This window comes from Leptinotarsa decemlineata, unplaced genomic scaffold (genome assembly GCF_025532065.1).
Source record: "Leptinotarsa decemlineata unplaced genomic scaffold, Ldec_3_MD MMD2_tig00026314_RagTag_RagTag, whole genome shotgun sequence".
Taxonomy (NCBI): Eukaryota; Metazoa; Arthropoda; class Insecta; order Coleoptera; family Chrysomelidae; genus Leptinotarsa; species Leptinotarsa decemlineata.
Genome location: NW_027412684.1, coordinates 9395136 through 9415085, shown reverse-complemented (window position 1 = coordinate 9415085; position 19950 = coordinate 9395136). Strand labels below are relative to the sequence as shown.

Here is a 19950-nt window from a genome sequence, read left to right as displayed (position 1 = left end):
CCCTCATATGGTAAGGTTGTCGGGGGTATCTAGGTTGAAATCTTACACCTGGACTATCCGACTACCTCATTAACGATGAAACAGCAGTGCATATACTTTGTGCCTGCACCGCTGGGGATTGAATCAGGTTTTTAGAGTTCCACAGAGCCGTACTCTTACCATATGACCTAAAAGACCACTCACCATACAACCTAACCGGCTTCGTTAAGAAGCTGGGTTCATTTGGTTGAGTGTGAATGGGTGTGAACCACAAAGAACCCTTGCGTGTTGCGGTGGAGGGTCGAATAGATCCACTCACTTTGGACCTAACCTAACCTACTGTAGGTTGACTATTTTGGGGCTCATCTTGAGGCTAAAATCTCCGAAATGAAATTTTGAAAAGCAACGTTGAACACTGCGCCCATTAATACTATCATTGCCAAATGCCTGGTTAATTTTTCGAGCTGTTTTGGTAGCGCTTTGGTTCAATTTGAGTCCGTACAGAAAAATTGGCTGAATATCGCTGAACGACATAATGTATGTTAAAAAAATGAACATCGTCAATGTATAAAGTACAAAATTCTCTATCCATCAGGATACTACGACACATTAGATTATATATTTATTGAAATATAAAGCTAAAAAATCACACATCATTGAAATGAAAGAAGAAGAAGAGAAAGAAGTCATTTGCTAGTTCAGTTAATCCCGAGAAACGAGCTCCTCGCAGTGGTCAAAGCTATGGATCACTACCACATATCTTTATTTAGTCGTACATTATTGATCAGTTCAGATCACTCAGTACTTCGGTAGCAACTGAACTTCAAAACCCCAGAAGGACAACTAGCCAGGTGGCTCTAAAAGTCACAAACTTACGATTTTGAAATTCGACATCAGAAAGAGAAGAATCAAGGAAACGTCTTCCAAAGAACATATTTATGAATTTAAATTATTGAAACAGCAACACCAAACCATTAATCCACTCGATTTCGAAAAACAATATTTTAACGATACCGACCGACATTTCAATGTCCCCTTTGTCATCTGTTCAAATTGTCGATAGCTGATCCTGATTATAATATATAATCCAGTCATTTAAGCTTAAATTAGGTAAGAATCTCGGAATTCGAGATAACCAGCTGTAAGTCTGTAAATACTTGTATATTGACACCCTAAAAGTTGTCTCAAAACCTACATATGGTAGGGTGTAAGCAACTATTAAATTTCAAGGTCAAAGGTCACAAAAATCGGTTTTTTGCGCTCATTTCCTATGGGTTTTTTGCTATTTGTATTTATTATCAATATTGTAGAATATAAAATTCTCTACGAGTTTTGTTTAAAAAAATTTTTCATACGGTGAGCCGTTTTCGAGATAGAGGGCGGAGAGCGCGCGGTCACAGCATCACTTCAGGTCAACCGGTGCCTCCGGTCGAAAACGCGCCATATATAGTTGATGAACTATCGATAAATCAATGATTATAAATATTTGTCAATTTTTATTCACTATTATATTATATTTTATCATTTTTTCCTAACTTTTTTCCTTTTTATTCAGTATTAATTTATTTAACAACTCTTGCCCATGTAATTGCGGAATTGTTAATGAAAATATAGGAATTATATTTGAATTTTAACCTAATTAATATTTATAACTTCTTACATGATGAAAAAAAAAAATAAATTATGAAATGATCTTTTCATTAAAAAACTATTTTATTTTATTACAGCATCACTTCAGGTCAACCGGTGCCTCCGGTCGAATGCATTAAATCTATATCTATTCATATTGTATGGAGCAGAGAAGATACTTTTTCTATTATTTTTGGTAAATACATGAATTATTTACAAAGGCATTACAGTTCCAAAATAATTGTTGTATTCGACGGATATTCAGACTACAGAAAGAACGTAAAAGCTATGGAGTAGCAGAGAAGACCTGCTGCACTTTCAAAAACGTGTGAAGTTTGTTTCGATGAAACAATGGTTGTACCAGTTACTCAAGAAAAATTTTTATCAAATCGAAGTAACAAAGATAAGTTCATTAATATGTTAATTGAAAAATTACAAGCTGCAATTATTACTACTAAACAAGCCAGAGATGATGCGGATGTTCTTATTGTTGAAACTGCAATTGAAGAATCAAAGTCTAAAAAAACTGCAGTTATAATAGGACAAGATATTGATTTACTTGTCATTTTAATTGGGCGTACACTGTCTTACGAACAAGAAATTTTCTTTAAAAATGTTGGGAAAGGTAATATAAAAACGGAGATATACTCGACTAAAAGTTTTGATAATTATCCTCATTTTAAAAAACATATTTAATTTCTGCCCGCATTAAGTGGCTGTGACACAACTTCTGCGCTTTTTAAAAAGGGAAAAAATAATTTTTAAAAGTTTTTGAGAAACTACAAATTTGGATGAACTAGCTGCAGCATTTGAGGAAGAAAATTGTTCGGCCCAGAGATTATTAGAGAGTGGAACTCAAACCTTATTGGCAGTCTATATTGCTCCGAAATCTGTGAAAAGTCTCGATCATCTTCGTTATATGCATTACGTCAAGTCTACGAAACTTAATAAACCTGTGCAACTTTCAAATATTCCACCAACAAGTGCAGCTGCTCATCAACATTTCAACCGTGTATATTATCAAGTTCAAACTTGGTTAGGACATGATTTGGAACCCCAGGTATGGGGTTAGGCAATGTGAAATGATTTTCTGGAGCCTATCATGACAATTTTACCACCTGCTCCAGAAGATTTGCTAAATACAATTTTCTGCAACTGCAAGAGTGGTTATGGTTCGCGATGCGGATGCAGAAAAGCGGGCTTGCAATGCTCTTTAGCTTGTGGCCAATGTAATGAGCAAGCTTGTCTCAATGTTCTACCATAGCGACATTAACGAAGATGGAACCTTTGACCCCGAAATCATGGAAGAACTTGAGACAAATGTCGTTGAAGACGATAATGAAGACCAGTTTAAAATTTACCAGCAGCCAGAAGACGACGATGAAGAGGAAGAAGATGATTAAAATTATAAATTGTAGTTTTTGTACCCTTTATTCCATTTCTTTACTTTCAATAAAAATAAATGTATTCAATGATATTTTTTAATAAAAAGATTAATTCATAATTTTATTGTTTTTTTTTCATCATGTAAGAAGTTATAAATATTAATTAGGTTAAAATTCAAATATAATTCCTATATTTTCATTAACAATTCTGCAATTACATGGGCAGGTAAGTGTTGTTAAATAAATTAATACTGAATAAAAAGTGGATAAGTTAGGAAAAAAATGATAAAATATAATATAATAGTTAATAAGAATTGACAATTTTTCATTGATTTATCGATAGTTCATCAACTATATATGGCGCGTTTTCGACCGGAGGCACCGGTTGACCTGAAGTGATGCTGTGACCGCGTGCTCCTCGCCCTCTATCTCGAAAACGGTTCACCGTATAAAAATTTTTTTAAACAAAATTTGTAGAGAATTTTGTACTCTAATACAAAATATAAATAAATACAAATTGCAAAAAACTCATAGGAAATGAGATATTTCCAAAAAAGCGCAAAAAACCGATTTTTGTGACCTTTGACCTTGAAATTTAATAGTTGCTTAAACCCTACCATATGTAGGTTTTGAGACAACTTTTAGGGTGTCAATATACAAGTATTTACAGACTTACAGCTGGGTATTTCGAATTCCGAGGTGAACTTACTATGACTGGACTCATTTCCCACGAAATTCAGTTAAAATCATCGAAAATACATTAGTATTTTCATGAGAAAACACTCAGGATCACGTAGTCAACGTCTCTATACAAAATACATCAATATTTGTTGAGATTTCCAAACTGTTTTTGATACTGTTATGCATCAAGTTTTTCTTGATATGTTGCGAATGGTTAGCAATACGGCTTATACTTGTATAGAACACCAGTCTTAGCAGTCGTTAGCATTGCCACATTAAACTAATTTGGTACCTTGATATCTTCACTTTTGACTTTGGAAGCTTCTAAGGTTATAATAAAGTCAAGATCGTCTAGAGGAGACACTTCGGATGTGCTGAGTTTCAGAAGAATTCTGTCTTGTATTTCTTTGAGTTCGTGTTTCATCTGAGCTACACTCACGACGATTTGGCTTCTCTGTTCTTCTAGATCTGGACGTTCCTGCATAACTACCAGTGCTAATAACTGATCCTGCAATCCACTGAAATTGAAAATTGTATTCAGGTTATTGAATGACAGCATAATATATTTAATTTTTATAGAGCAATGTTTAGTCTACGACTTCTGCTACGAACATACTGAAAAAGAATCAAATTATAATAAAACAGATGTCCTAGAGTACTACGATTGGGTATTCTGAATGACTGGAATTTACAAAAACCTGGTAGCCCTGGCCGGTACTAAGAAAGTAACAAGAAATTTTGAAGAAATACTACTCAAGAAGAATATTACGAAGAGTGAGTGTGGTTCATTGCGAAATAGAAACATCTGCTTCTGAAGTGGTCTTGAATTTTTTATATTCAGTAAAACAACTATCCGTAGGATGAGTATGTTGAGAAGTCGAGGAATCAACGAAACCAACTATAGGTTGACATGGGAAACTTAATATAACCAAGCATTATGGGAGAAATAGTAGTGACACGAATAATAAAGCGACGTCCTCAAAGGATGTTGTGTCTCTACTTTTGTGGAGCCTTGTACCAGTTACCAGAGTGGTCTTAGAGGTACCTGGTCTGACCTAGGGCAATAGTTGTTTGAAAAATATCACGGTATCAGAAAGTACACTATCTGTGAAGCATATGTTTCAAGTTTGAAGACGCTGCGTTGTTCAGTATCTGTTTGGCAGCTATCAAGAGTGAACATTTTCGGTGAACTTGTGAAAATGGAGAAAATTGGTCATCGTTATGTAGTTAGGTTAACTCAGATTAGGTCCAGAGTGAATGGTTCTATTCGACCCTCCATCGCTACTCGCGCAGCAGCCTCATTGCCTTCCAGGCCAGTATGGCCAGGAATCCAGACCAGAGACAATTTGTTAAGTATTCCTGTGGAGGAGAGTCGTTTTTAGTAATTTGCTACCGATTTAGACGTTGCTCGATGGGAGCCAAGAGCTTCCAACGTTGCTTGTCTGTCCGAGAATATTTTTATTGACTTTTGTATGAGGTTGGATTCTTACAATCTCTCCGCAAACAATTCAATAGCGTAAATTTCTGCTTGAATACAGTCGTATAGGTTCTTCGGCAGGTTGACATTTCCATTCGGGTCTGCGACTGAATACACCTGCAACAGAACCGGAAGGTTTTTTTGATCCATCTGTAAACCAATAATTGTCTGACGAGACGAACTCTGACGAGCATCGCAGTAGTTGACCAAATGAGGTGACGACTCCAGAAACGGTGAAGAAACTCTGCAAAGCGGTACTGAATGATCGTCGACTGAAAGTGAGCGAGCTAGCAGACTTAGTAAGCATTTAAAAAAGTGCGGTACATCGTTCATTATCTGAAAATTGGAACAACATGAGAAGGCTGTGTGCAAGATGGGTGCCACGTTTGCTCACACTCGAGCAAAAATAGTGTGGTGAAGATGTTTCAATGGAGTTTTTAGCGAAGTTTCACAGCACCAAGGCAGAATTCTTGCGTCGTTTCTTAACGATGGATGAAACATGGGTCCCTCATTTTATACCTGAGACAAAACAAAAATCAGAACAGTGTACTTAAATGGTAGAACCAGCTCCAAAGGAGGCGAAGAACGTTTCATCTGCAGGCACGGTCCAGGCATCGGTTTTTGGGATGGGCGTGGCATAATTATCATTGACTCTTTTAACAAAGTCGAAACTATTAAGTATTACGCAAACTTAATGCAACGTTTCAGTGAAGAAATCAAGCAAAAACGGCCGCATGTGGCTGAAAAAAGTGTTGTTTCATGAAGACAATGCACCAGGTCACAAATCCAATATAGCAATGACCAAAATTAATGAATTTTGAAGTTTGAATTACTACCTCATACGCCCTATTCGAAAGATTTAGCTCCCTCGGATCAGTTTCTATTCCCAAACTTGAAAAAATGGCTCAGTGGTGAAAGATTTTTCAACGATGAAGAAGTTATGTCGGCAGTTGATGGCTATTTTGAGGAGCAAGACAGTTCGTATTATAAAAACGGTATCGAACTTATTGAATGTCACTGGGAAAAGTGTATAGAGCTACAAGGAGATTGTGTTGAGAAATAAATACATTTTTTCCACAATTTTAGTGGAATATTTCTGTCGTCATATCGACGACAGAAATATTTATCAAGAGATAAATATAGAAGGACTGGGACCTCTGAAACTGCGAAGTAGAGAGATACAATGGAAGGGGGAGGTCAAATATCTGGGAGTTATTCTGTATTCCAAATTGACCTGAAACCAAAATCTAAAATGGTTGAAAAGAAAATAGCACTGATGCTAACCAGAAGCACCAACAGAAAAATATGAGAACTTAAAGGAAATATGATGGATCCAACGATTTACTTGAAGATACCTAAACGAAAGTGTTCCATGGTGTTCCAAGGTCAAATATCAAATTTCCTCTTTTTAATATATTTAAAATTCTATAACTGACAGTCTGTCATATTTCAATATTCATGAAAAATAACAAAGAGCCTCTCACGTGATTCGCTTCACTTGTTTTCACTTGTTTTTTTTTCGTTATTATAAAATAATACAAAATAGAAAACCTCAACTATTATGATTTCCAGTTTTGAAAATTGTACAATGATTTTGTCTTCTCTGACATGTGCTATTTGGTAAACACCATTTTGAACACGGCTAACCTCAACAACACTTAGTTATGCTTTTCCAATTCATAATATCTTGTTTTGTCATATGTTATAAATTTATAGTTTTTCCCTGATGATGATAATGAAACTTATCGAAATACCTTCTGCTATAAGAGTATACTTTCGTATTGCTGCTCACCCAAATAACTTCATAGTATTGTTTTCGACTGGTCAGCAAAGACTATTCTCAAAATTATACTAGGATTATTTTTCAATCATGTGATATAATAGATGAATTGAATGGGGGATATTTTGAGGTGAGATTTATTTTCAGGATAGAGAGGATTTGGCTTTCTATTTCACCATCATTATACAAAAAATGAGGGAAAATTCCAAAGAAAGAAATGAAGCAATTAATTTTAAAATAAACTCTATACAAATATGTGTAGATCATATAAAGTAGTAACTTTCAGATACCAACTGAAAGGAAAAACCCTCTCGAAGCAACTACTAAATTATACAAAAGAAAAATACTTTCGATACAACTACTTTCATATTAACAGTGATTCATAATGAAAACCTTTTTACGTATTCAGTTTATACTCCAAACATTTGTTATGGAATTGAATGAGATATCGATTATAGGATTGCTACACAATATAGTACCACCTGTGCTGAAAAGTTTCGGGCCTAACACATAGATGGTACTAGTCTTATTGCATTCACCGTTCTTTCAGTTAGTACTAACCTTCAAAAGAAAGCTGTTGAAATTTCATGATATTTTACTCATAAGTTTGTGAGTTATTGTGCTAAGAGCGACACTACTTTTGTTATTTTCAAAACAATGGATCAAAAACAATTTCGTGTTTTAATTTTCCACTGCTTCTTGATGGGAAAAAATCCCGTTCAAGCAGAGCAATGGCATGAAAAGTGTTATGAAGACCCCGCTACATCAGAAATATTGGTTTTGCTGACTGCCAACGCGGTCGTAGAGACACCGATGATGCAGAACGCAGTGGACGTCCAAATGAGGCAGTAACATCAGAAAACATTAAAAAATCCACAATATCGTTTCAAATGATCGAAAAGTGAGGTTTCGTACGTTAGCTGACATCATAAAGATATCAAAAGAACGTGTTGGCTTTATATTGCATGAGCATTTGATCTGAGAAAGCTCCGTTCAAAGTGGGTGGCCCGAGAGCTCACTGTTGACCAAAAACAAGTAGGGGAGAATGTTCCACGATAAGACATGTTCCACAATAAGACAAAAGTTTGAGTACTGTTTTAACGAACTTCTAAGGCTGAAAAATTAACTTCAAATTTGATTGTAGTCGTTTTGTTGTTCCCACGTGTGATGGTTTTGGTAACACCATCTTAATGTTTTCCGAGCATACCAAAGAGACGTCTTCTATTTCGGAGTAAATGAAGCTGTTATCATACTTAACGGACTTTCTCAGGAATTCAACTTCACATTCCTTATTTCTTTTACATAATACTTCAGCTATGTAATAATTTTTTTTTGTCTATAAATTCTATCAAAATAAAATCGGCAACTTCTGGCTCTTTATTGAGCTTGTCTAGCTTGTCTTTTCTTTTCATGATATTTTTCTTCTTCAAGCTTTTTTTTCTCTCTCTCTCCAGGGCGATCTTTTCTGGAGTGTCGGTGGCGATAATACCTACACATACATACATACACTTTTTTCAAATTATTTTTCTGGTTAATGATGTATGTACCACTATAGAACCTTATGCACAGCCTTAATTTGTATTAGTGACAATCATATTTTCTTTTGCTCAATAAATAAGGTTAATATTTAGCAAAACCTATTTTGTGTCTGATTGTGGAACACTCTCCCCTACGTCTTCATGATTCTGAGTAGTGTTTGCCCATGTTTGAACATAATAAATCGAAATTTTTGCATCGATATGCAACAATGGATGAAACATGGATTCATCACTCCACTACGGCATAACAATCGGCTGGAAAGATGACCTCGATATTTTGGGATGTACGTGGTGTAATATTTATCGACTATCTTGAGAAGGGAAATATCATCAACTGAATATTATATAGCGTAACTGGAGTGTTTGAAGGCCGAAATTGGAAAGGAATGCCCGCATATGGCAAAGAAAAAAAAATGTTTCATCAAGACAACGCACCGTCTCACAAGTCAATCAAAACAATGGCAATACTACATAAATTGAACTTGGAATTACTCCCATATCCACCGTATTCGCCAGATTTGGCCCCCAGCAACTATAGATTTAAAAAAATGCTCACCGGTGAAAAATTTCGCTCGATTGAAGTGGTTATTGCTGATACTGAGGCCTATTTGAGGAAAAAGAAAAATCGTTCCACAAAAGTGGCATTGAAATGTAAGAGCGGCGGTGGAATGATTGTGTGGCTCTTGATGAAGATTACGTTGATGAATAAAGCAAGTTTCGAACAGAGGAAACGCGTTTTTTTCTTAGTTCCGAGGAAGAGGTAAAATTTCACTTACATGGAACACTGTCATCCCCAATGAAGGACTTCCTTTTTTTTGGGAGATTTACACATTTTTTGTATATAGATGGAGAATTGGAAAGCCAAAAATTTTCTTTTTCATAATAGATCATTTGTCCAAAATGTTTGAATTTTTATGGACGCAACAGTTATAATATGCTAGTTAAATTTTTATCAAAGAGGTATAGTTTTCAACAAACAGAATTCCGTAGCACAGAGAATTCAAATATGATTCAGCTCCACTTATTGGTATTTTCTTCCATTTCAAACACCCTATGCGAACCGTAAAATAATTGTTCTTCACAGTGGTGTGTCATTTGAATTGTTTGCTGACATATAAATCTCACAAACTAATTGCTTATAACTTTGAATATGTTTATACTGAGTTTATAGCACTTCATCAAGGTAAAATATGAAATGTAAATTATTGAAGAGGTGAAAAAATACCTTGGAACGAGAGTAAAATTAACGAGCAAGACTTTTATCGACACTTCCGGTGTATAATGTGGATTGGGCAGCTTCGTTGTGATGTACAAGCGGAAACTGTTGTCATATGGTACGACGACGTCTCCTAGTTTGACTACCATGGTTCCGCTCTGGTTGTAAATTTGACGAAGAAGCACCGGATCCAATGCTGGATCCAAATCTGTTCCCACGTTTTCGATCAAAATCGCTTTTCCGAAACGAATGGCAGACTCCATGGTACGCATCAGGTCTCTGTCTGCCAATTTGCAAACAGCCAAGCCCATACTTTTACCCTTAAATAAAAATTCATTACCAATCGATTGCATACAAAATACTTCACTCGAGAGTTACGTTTACTTAGGACGATATATTTGAATCTAGACCGCATTCCACATTACAATTTCTTAAAAAATGATACACTTTTAAAGACATGGTTTACATATTTATGAACATGATATCCTGTTTGTTATTATATTAGAAATGAATCAAAAAAAATAAACGGAAATCGAAATACCGCGAAAACATGCCTAAACAAAACTTTTGATTAGAATGTTCCCAGTCATCGTGATTATATTCATTTATATGGGTTGTTTCATTGAAATTTTACCAAAAATGAAATATTCGGACTATTAAAATACCATAAATTGATATATTTTTCATTTGTATATTGAAAACTTCAATATCTAGTAATATATATATAGACCACATATATATATATATATATATATTATATATATATATATATATATATATATATATATATATATATATATATAATAATAATAATAATAATGTTTATTTCCAAAGAAAAAAGTTACAATTATATCAATAACAAATTGCTTAATTATATTTTATAACACAATTTAGTGTAATTATTTGAAAATAATTTCTATATTTAAACAAACTATTGTAATAATGATATTCTATACTACATAAACAAAATAATTAAATGATCATAACATGAATAATTTTTTAAAAGTTGCGCGCCAATGTGTATGAGAACCATTTTTTGTGACAATGTCATTTTTGTATAGTTTTCCTATCTTTCAATGAATATTACCGCAGGGAATTCGGGTCTATCAGATTATGTATTTTTTTCCTCTCTATTTCGTGAAGGTACTGCTTTGTTTTTTTTTTTTTTGAATAAAACAATTGATGTTAAGTCTTTGATGTTCTTAGGGATATTGTTGAATATTCTGGTGCTCAGATGAGTATATCTTCTCTGACCAATAGTTTTGGATGAGTACTCAGTGCGCATCATGTTTTCTTGATTGAAACAATCTATAATTTTACTCATATCACTTTCGACTTTCTTTTTCAGATTTTCCCAGGATATATATATATATATATATATATATATATATATATATATATATATATATATATATATATATATATATATATATATATGATTAGATAAGTACTTTCTGATCATTCCCAAATTGATTTCAATTTAAGAGCCACCGGTACACAGCTGTTTCAGCCTATTGGGCATCGTCAGTCCTCGATTGTAAAAATAACTGCGTAAACGCAAGCGGATCATAAGTGGAACCACCTATTGGTGTGACGCAGTTATTTTTATCAAGTATCCAATAGGCTGAAACGGCTGTCTACCGGTGGCTCTTAAATTGAAATCAATATGGGAATGATCAGAAAGTACTTATCTATTCATATTTTGATTTTTATGGATTTATTTTCCAGCAGCTTGACTGCATATACCCATATCAGATATCTGATATTAGGAATTTCATGTTCAAAGCTTACTCTAATGACAAGAGTGACATTATCATTGAAAAGATTGGTATTGGTGTATACACGAAGAACTTTGGAAAGATTTTCAAGGAACTAGGTATGGAGGTGGTTTTTAAAACAAATCATACACTACAAAGCCTTTTAGAAAATCCAAAAGACAAAGTGGTGAATTCGGAAAAGTCTGGAATTTACGAAATTAAATGTAAGGACTGCGATACAAAATATTATGGACAGACAAAAAGATCTATCAAAATAAGATATAAGGAACACCTAGCACACCTAAAATATGGAAAACCAGAAAAATCAGCAGTTGCCCATCATATTTTGCAACAAAACCATTCCATAGACTTTAGTTAATTGAGATTAGTTAGACAAGTTAACAACAACAGGCATTTAGATGCCTATGAAATTGTAGAAATAAGTACACATAATACTATTTTGGATAATGTTGGTGGACCAATACCTAATAGTATACTATATAGCTTGTTAAAATAATATTTTTATTATTAGATTTATCTATACGTGTTAGGAATCACACGTTAAAAGGTAAGACCTCGTTAATCCTTGGCTCGCACAAGAGTCGACTTCTGAGGGTTGTCGTTCGTAGGGGTGCGACAGCTGGTTTACAGAAAAACAAATTTTGATCAGATTTTTAAACAGACAGATCTGACTATTATATAGACACATTGTAAAATTAATTTGAGACTTTTAAGACGCAGGTACCTAGAAGGATAACATTGTGAGTATTTTTATTCTAATCTTCCTCTTGAAGATGATCACTTGGTGATCGAAACACGTGTCGAGGTTTTAAAATAACGGTTTGGTGTTGGGAAAAAACTCCAGTAATATTCATGTCTGAAGATCATCCCTAACATGTCCGAATTCAATAATGCAACTTTTCTAAGGATAGTTGAAAGATGTCCCGTGATCCGTGATACCCTATCCGCATCCTTAGAATGCGGTTGGAATATCTTATGGACATCAAACCGATTTTCAAAATGGTAACATTTGCCCGTCGCGATTATCCAACTAAGATACTTGTAAACATCACTGAATTATGATATATAGGTAATTCAGTTCCGAAGAAAAAGGAGCACTATTTCATTGCAAAATAGAAATATTGAAGAAGAAATCTCATAAGTGGAATTTCATAGTTGGCATTTCATTTTTATTTTCCTATCCTACTTTTGAACTACATACATTTCTAAAAAACGATTTCATTTCTGTCTACATTTTATTGTCCAAGTATATTTTCTGTAGTGTTATTTGTAAAATGTCCTTAAAATGAAATGAAATGCTTTATTCAAATAGATTACATCCTAATATACCACAATGATAATACTGTTACCATTGATATACATATAAACACAATAATATAAAAAAAAACCTACTGATATTTGTTACGATAATTGAAAATACAAAAAAAATACATGATAATTTGGTATCACCTTAATGGTTTCTTAAATGATCTAATAGATTTCTTTTGAACAGAATAAAACTGTTAGGAGACTTTACATTTTCAGACAGACTGTTATACTTAATGAATCCTTTAAAAATTAATGTTTTAGTGTTGAACGTTTTTGTTTGATTATTTACATACAAATTGTTTCTTATTCTAGTATTATACTGATGGATTTGATTATTAAAAATTACAAAGTTGTCAAAATATGAAGGTAGAAGGTTATGCAACATTTTGTTAACATAAATCATTGTTAAATATGTAGGTAAGCCTATTTTCTATAGATAACCATTCTAGAGATATATGGATACTCCTGTCACAACTTAAAATAATCCTCATTGCGCGATTCTGTAGTTTTTGTAGCGTTCTCATTTTATTTAAATCACTTTTGTATAGAAGAGTGAGACAATATTCGAAATATGGTTGTATAATGGTCTTATATACAGTTATCCGTGATTGCATAGTTAAGTGTTGGGATACTCTTGTGAAAAAATATAATTTCTTCAAATTTTTTTTCAAGTTCCAATCAGGAACTTTTTCTTTAATGCCATGATTTTTTAATTTTTTTTTCAATATTTTACGATCAACCGTTTCCAACGCACGCTTAAGATCTACTGCTACAATGTGCATGTCTTTACTCATTCTATCTTTCCATTCAGTAACTGAAGTGCGGATTCGCAGAATGTCTGGATCTAAAACCAGATTGGTTTGTGAACAGTATGTTTTTTTATTGAAATATTCCTACAATTGTTGATATATTATTGATTCAAACAGTTTTTCAGCGAAAGGTAAAGTGTTAATTGGCCGATTTTGATCAGATTTGTTTGTGTTTGGAACTTTTTCGATAGGCGTAACTGTACTGGTTTCTAGATCATTTGGAAAACTACCATCTTGTAACGAGGTGTTCTCAAAATGACACCACACAAGTCCAACTACTTCAAAACTACTCTTTATGATTTTGTTCGATACTGCATCTAATTGTGATCCTTTGTTTGTTGAATTGGATACAATTACTTCCTATTCTCGGAAAGTTAGTATTTTGAAACCCTCTTCATCAACATAGTCGATGTGACAGGTGAATCCAATATCTTCAATATCTGAAATAATGTCTGTAATACTATTTACAAAATAAGAATTAAAACAAGTAGCCAAGTCCTATTTTTCTCTGATGATAACTTTTTGATTATTTTTTCAAATTGAATACCATTAGTAAATTAATTAGTGAACTATTTTGGATTAATTATTTTTTTAGAGTTTTCCACATTAAAGGCGGATTATGTTTGTTGTGTCAATCTAATTAACATAAAATTTTGTAGGGGATTATATCCTTGATTATGAGCATTTTCTTGGACAATGAGATGAATCCAATTATAATAAATTATAAAAATATATATTGAAAAAAATATTTTTTCAATAATAATAATAATCTTTATTGATCCCAAGAAACAAGGATGTTTATAACAGGGATAACATTTAAAATAATGATTAAATAAATTATTTCAATATTAAATATCAGTTACATATACAACACATGAATACATAAATACAAACACAAATATACATATATACATAAATATTTACATAAACACACACATACATATATAAATATATACATTTTTGAATCATAATGGTAATTAAAAACAAAAAAGTGTAATATGGAGATCAGAATTTCAATTAGAGGAAGAAAGCAGAAACTTTTTCAATTCTGATTCGAATTTTATTTTTCGATTCATTTTTAGTTTCTCTTAAAGATTATCATATATTTCAACTCCTGAATGAAATATTGATTTCGCCCCAAATTTTGAGCGATATGATTCAACAAGTAATTTTTTTGCTTGTCTTGTATTATAGTCATGGATGGTATTTATTTGATTGAATTCCAAATTTGAATGTTTGTGATTTTTTATAACAGAATGAATGAAACAACAAATTCTCAATTGAAAAATAGACTGAATATCTAAAAGATCCCGTGGTATATATGAATTTGACGTAGGTTCAAGATATGATAATTTGAATACATTTAATATTTCATTTATTTATTATTTTATTTTGCAGTTTCTTGAGAGGATTTGTTATTGATAAATTAGCTGTTCCCCAAATTAAAATTAAATATTGTAGATTTGAATATACCAAACAGAAATATATACATTTAAGATATTTTAATTGAATAAAATTTCTAATCTTGAATAATATTCCTAAAATTGGTTCGATTTTTTTTTTAACATCTCAATATGAGTATTCCAACACAGACTTTCATCAATGTTTAGTCCTAAAAATTTTGTGTTTTGAATATTCATTGGAAATATTACCAAGTGTTGTTAAAATAAACCTAACTGACTATTTTTTTATAATATTGATGCAAAAATAATCTTTCTGAAAAATTGAATGAATTACCATATTTTTGACCCATTTATTAGCTTGTCCCTGAGGATCTATGAAAAGTGGCCATCTTCTCGAGCAAGACACAAGAACAGCATTCTCTGTTGACAGATAATCTCTCGGCAAGCCATCCAGTTGCCATAATCTGATCTGAACGGGCTCCCCCAAAATTGTAACAGGGCTGCAGTTTTCAGTAAATGGTATTTCGTGTGTGGAAATCAGATCCATCCAATCGGCAAAGAGTTTCCTTCGGTAAGAGTCCGTGAAGGGGGTTAAGTAAGCAACGCATCCCGAGCAAATAAGAATGTCTCCTGCAATAAGAAACTGCGATTTTAGAGATGAAAAATAAGTGAACATGTATATATTATCAGCAAATGAAAAGACCACAATACTTCTTGAATATTCAAGTAACACTCCAGAAAGATACATTTTTTCCTGAAAAGAACTTTCATGAATTTTCGGACCCAACAATTAGTCGTTTTTAGTCACCCATTTTTTTGGTATTTCACGAAAAACTGTTTTAAGACCACTTATATTCAATATGCTTGTAAATGACCTGCTTTTACTGAAATCCAATTGAAAAATCCATGATTCTGCTGAGATTCCGTTGACTCATAGGAGTATATAGCTGAAACTTGGGGATTAATTCACGAATTTTATTATACATGATTTCAGAAATATCATGCACTGTTTTTTTTTTGTCAAAAAATTACCAACAAGCAATGACAGTGAGCAGATGCATGAAAACTCCACGAATACACTTTATCGATCGTTCGACCATGTGGCAAAAAGTCCTGATGCACTACGCCACAGTAATCGAAGAAAAAACCTCAACTTGGTGTACTTTTTTTGTTATTGCTTCTCTTGGGCACTTCCATTTTTTTCAAGGATAAAACACAACCAACACAGGAAAATCCTTAAGGCGCTCTTAAAGCAATGCCTGTGCAAAAGTAGTGATTCACGTTTGTTTGAAGGTGGTTCGGAATGTTTCGTGGTGTATTTCATCAGTTCGAACTTCCATTGCCTAATATAATATAAAATGATCCCTTAAAGAATCAGTAAAAAATTAAAAAGTTCAACCGAAAAATAACAATTTTGTTAAAAAAATAGACCAAAAAAATTTAAATAATAATACGAGCTGACAATTGAAAAAATAAAGAAAAATTACCAACAAGAAATGAAAATTAAAAAATTAAAAGATTCCAAACCTAGTTACGTCACGACGTTTCGATTGTTAGTATCCACACTCGTCTTCGGGTGATAATTGGACTTATTCCTCTGAGATCTGACTATTTTCTAGGTCATTCGAGTGATTTCACCTATCTTCTTTTCCCTCTCTCCGCTTCAATGGTTTTAGCGGGAGTTGGTCGTTTTCCGCTTGTAGAGGTTTCCATATGTTACGTATCTCCACGCTAGCTTGGCTAGATGCGTTCTTGGACAACATATACGCGGCTTCTTTGAATTTTCTCCTAAACCAATGTTTCTCCTTGTGGATGATTTCAACTTGAGTCCACTTGATGTTACATTGATGAGTCCAAACATGCTCTGCTATTCCAGATTGGCTGGTTTCTCCTTGCTGTTTGTGTTTCTTGTGCTCAGCAATGCGAACTTTTAATGACCTCTTAGTTTCACCGATGTGTTCCCAGATCTGAAGCAGGTCCTGGTGTTATACTTGGACCCAATCCTTCTCATCCTTTCCGATAATTCTCTGATGTAGGGAGGAACAACTACTCCTTATGGCCTCCACAAGGAAGAGAAACCGCCACAATCAGTACTTGTACTTCCCTACATCAAAGGATTATCGGAAAGGATGAGAAGGATTGGGTTCAAGTATAACATCAGGACTTGCCTTAGATCTGGGTACACTATCCGAAGCAGCCTCACGAAAATCAGGCCACCAAACGCGGACTGCGATTCCAAGAATTGCATTTATTGGATACCTTGCCAGTGCGGAGAATCATAAATAGGTGAAACTAAGAGGTCATTGAGAGTTTGCATTGCTGAGCACAAGAAACACACACAGCGAGGAGAAACCAGCAGATCCCGTATAAGCAGAGCACGTTTGGACTCATCAACATAACATCAAGTGGGCTCAAGCTGAAATCATCCACAAGGAGGAACACTGGTTGAGGAGAAAATTCAAAGAAGCACCGTATATGTTGTCCAACAACGCATTCACCCAAGCTAGCGTAGAGATACGTGACATATGGAAACCTCTTATCAAGCGAAAAACGACCAACTCCCGGCAAACGGTCATCTCTCGCTAAAACTAATGAAGCAGAGAGAGGGAAGAGCGATCGGCTACCGTCCGTCAATTCAAATAAAAATGTTTTCCTTCAGTTAAAAATATATATTCTATCTCAGTAACTGGCATTTCACTGCCAGTCACAGTTCTTGGATCTGTGAGGAATTGGTTGAAACAGACATACCGAGGTAATTGCAATGCCGGCCTGCTCGTTCACCGGATATAATACTCCTCTAGTTTTTTTTCCTTTAGGGCTATATCAAATCGAAAGTTTATGTTATTTTGAATCACATAGAGCGTGATGTTCAGCAGACATTTTTCAAATCGTAATCCAAAGCAAATTTTAATTCAAATAATAAATTTTTCCGTCAGTTTTAGCGTTAAAAATTATATATTCTATCTCAGTAACTGGCTTTTCGATTCCAATCATATCTTATATCAATTTATAGTTCAATATTTTTTTCCGGAATGAAGTGATACAATCTCAATTGCAAATTGGAAAATTATATCTCATTAAAATTTTTGACTGCTTCAATTATTCACTTTCTCACATCCTGTTATAACGATGTAATTGTGAAATGAAATGCCGTCGCGGTGACTGTTGTGCCTTCATTATCGGCTATTTACAAACTGGAATTCAATCGTAAAATTAATGTTTTTCATCATCATCAAATTTGACTCGAATTCCACGTTGATTGGATATCATGAAATTAAATTTTGTTGACGGAAATCGTTCAGAAAAAAGATGTATTCTATGCACAAACACTCATCTTCGATATCATATTTTTTTGGAAACTTTTTTTATTGAACTACAGGGAATTCCTGAACGTTTTTTTGATTGAAGGAAATATATATAAAATCGAGAAAGGTTAATGCAGTCAAGCTGGAAAATAATTCCATGAATATATATGAGTATGAATACATTCGAACTCTGTATCTCAATTGATAGGGATGGATATTCCCATTTACCTGGGTTGCTGCCCGTACCTGTGTTTGCTAGACTACCTGTTTTGGCTCTATTACCTGATTTGCCTCTCCAGCCTCTGTTATTCTACCTGTACTGTCATCTGCTGAGTTTTTCTTATGGGGTTGAGCGGCCTGTTTACTTTTGTGAAGCGATAAAACGGATCTCCCTGTTGTTGGTAATCTTTGCGCATCATTTCTCTTGTTCATATTACTGGGGCGATTTTCGATTTCAATAGCCTTTCTGATTGTTCGAGAGTAGAAATTCTCATTGCTTGCTAGTATTTTTGTGTTATCGAAATTGATGTTGCGTCCTGTCGCCAATACGTGTTGAAAGAGAGGAGTGTGGTGACATTTCCCTTCACTGCTAGTTTGTTTTCATCTTTGCATATGTAGACATTTGGTCTACATACGCAAAGTATGTTGGTCTGGCCGATGCAAGTCTTGTCACAATCTTGGCATGGTACTTCATACACTCCTTGGGACTCCAGTGGTATCTGATCTTTAAGATCATCGAGCATGGACCTTAGTGTCCGTTCTTGTACGAATGAAGTTGCTATGTTGTATTGGCAGAAAATTCTGCTGATTTTGTCTGTTGTTCCTGCAATATATATGGTAGTGTGGTTGTTACGACCGGTGTATCTCGATTTTTCTGCTCTTTCCGTGTGGTCTCTGCTCTTATAATTTTCTCCGAATTTCATTCGTAGAGTTGTCTCGATGGTTTTCAACTCTTTTTGTCTGTGATTATGATCTGTCAGCCTCCACGAACGTATAATCGGTGTTTTTACCACCGAGTGAATTTGTTATGGGTGGTAGTGGGAATTCGCGTTAAGGTACCTATTCGTGTGTGTTGGTTTTTGATATACCTCGTGGCCCAGTATACCGTTCGGCTTTTTCATAATCAACACATCGAGAGACAGATTTACTGAAGTTTGTGCTAGCTAGCATTACTACAGAAACATTTTACAATGTTAGGAATTAGTTCCAAAATGTACTGTTTTACTGTCAGGGGGTTCGAAAAGAATATATTGAACATATCAACGACTCATTGAAAAAATTCAAGAATCTAATAATTCGCCGATGACAGCATAGTTATCTCGTCATTTCATTTGGAATCTTGAACATCAGCTGCGGATGCACATCTTTACCGGCAACAGGAGGTTGCATATCTTAATGAGGATCTAGAGGTGTTTTTGGATTTGTGTGAAAGTGAACAGGTTCAATTCAGTGCCACGAACACCCAGGCATCGGTTTGCTCCAAAAAAAAATGTCTCCGAACTGGATATAATAATGTCAGTACGGACAATTCCGCTTTTTGCTTCGATGAGTTTGTTGGGGAGTTGAAATGGACATCAATATGGGCTAAATTTCATTTTATGGGATACTCACGGATTTTCGCGATTTTTTTCTGGGATGATACCACATGATAGTAGGAATTCA

General features: G+C 34.1%; 1 protein-coding gene across 3 annotated transcripts in view; it reads right to left on the bottom strand.

Annotated features, from left to right (window-relative positions):
• LOC111506098 (dynein axonemal heavy chain 1) overlaps positions 1–19950 on the bottom strand; it is a 290072-nt gene that overhangs the window by 32279 nt on the left and 237843 nt on the right. For all 3 annotated transcript variants that reach the window (XM_074181742.1, XM_074181740.1, XM_074181741.1), the window contains exons 45-47: positions 15318–15613; positions 9695–10005; positions 3967–4192 (exon numbers count right to left, since the gene is read on the bottom strand). In XM_074181742.1, the coding sequence (XP_074037843.1) occupies positions 3967–4192; positions 9695–10005; positions 15318–15613 (833 nt within the window). The remainder of the gene's footprint in view (positions 1–3966; positions 4193–9694; positions 10006–15317; positions 15614–19950) is intronic.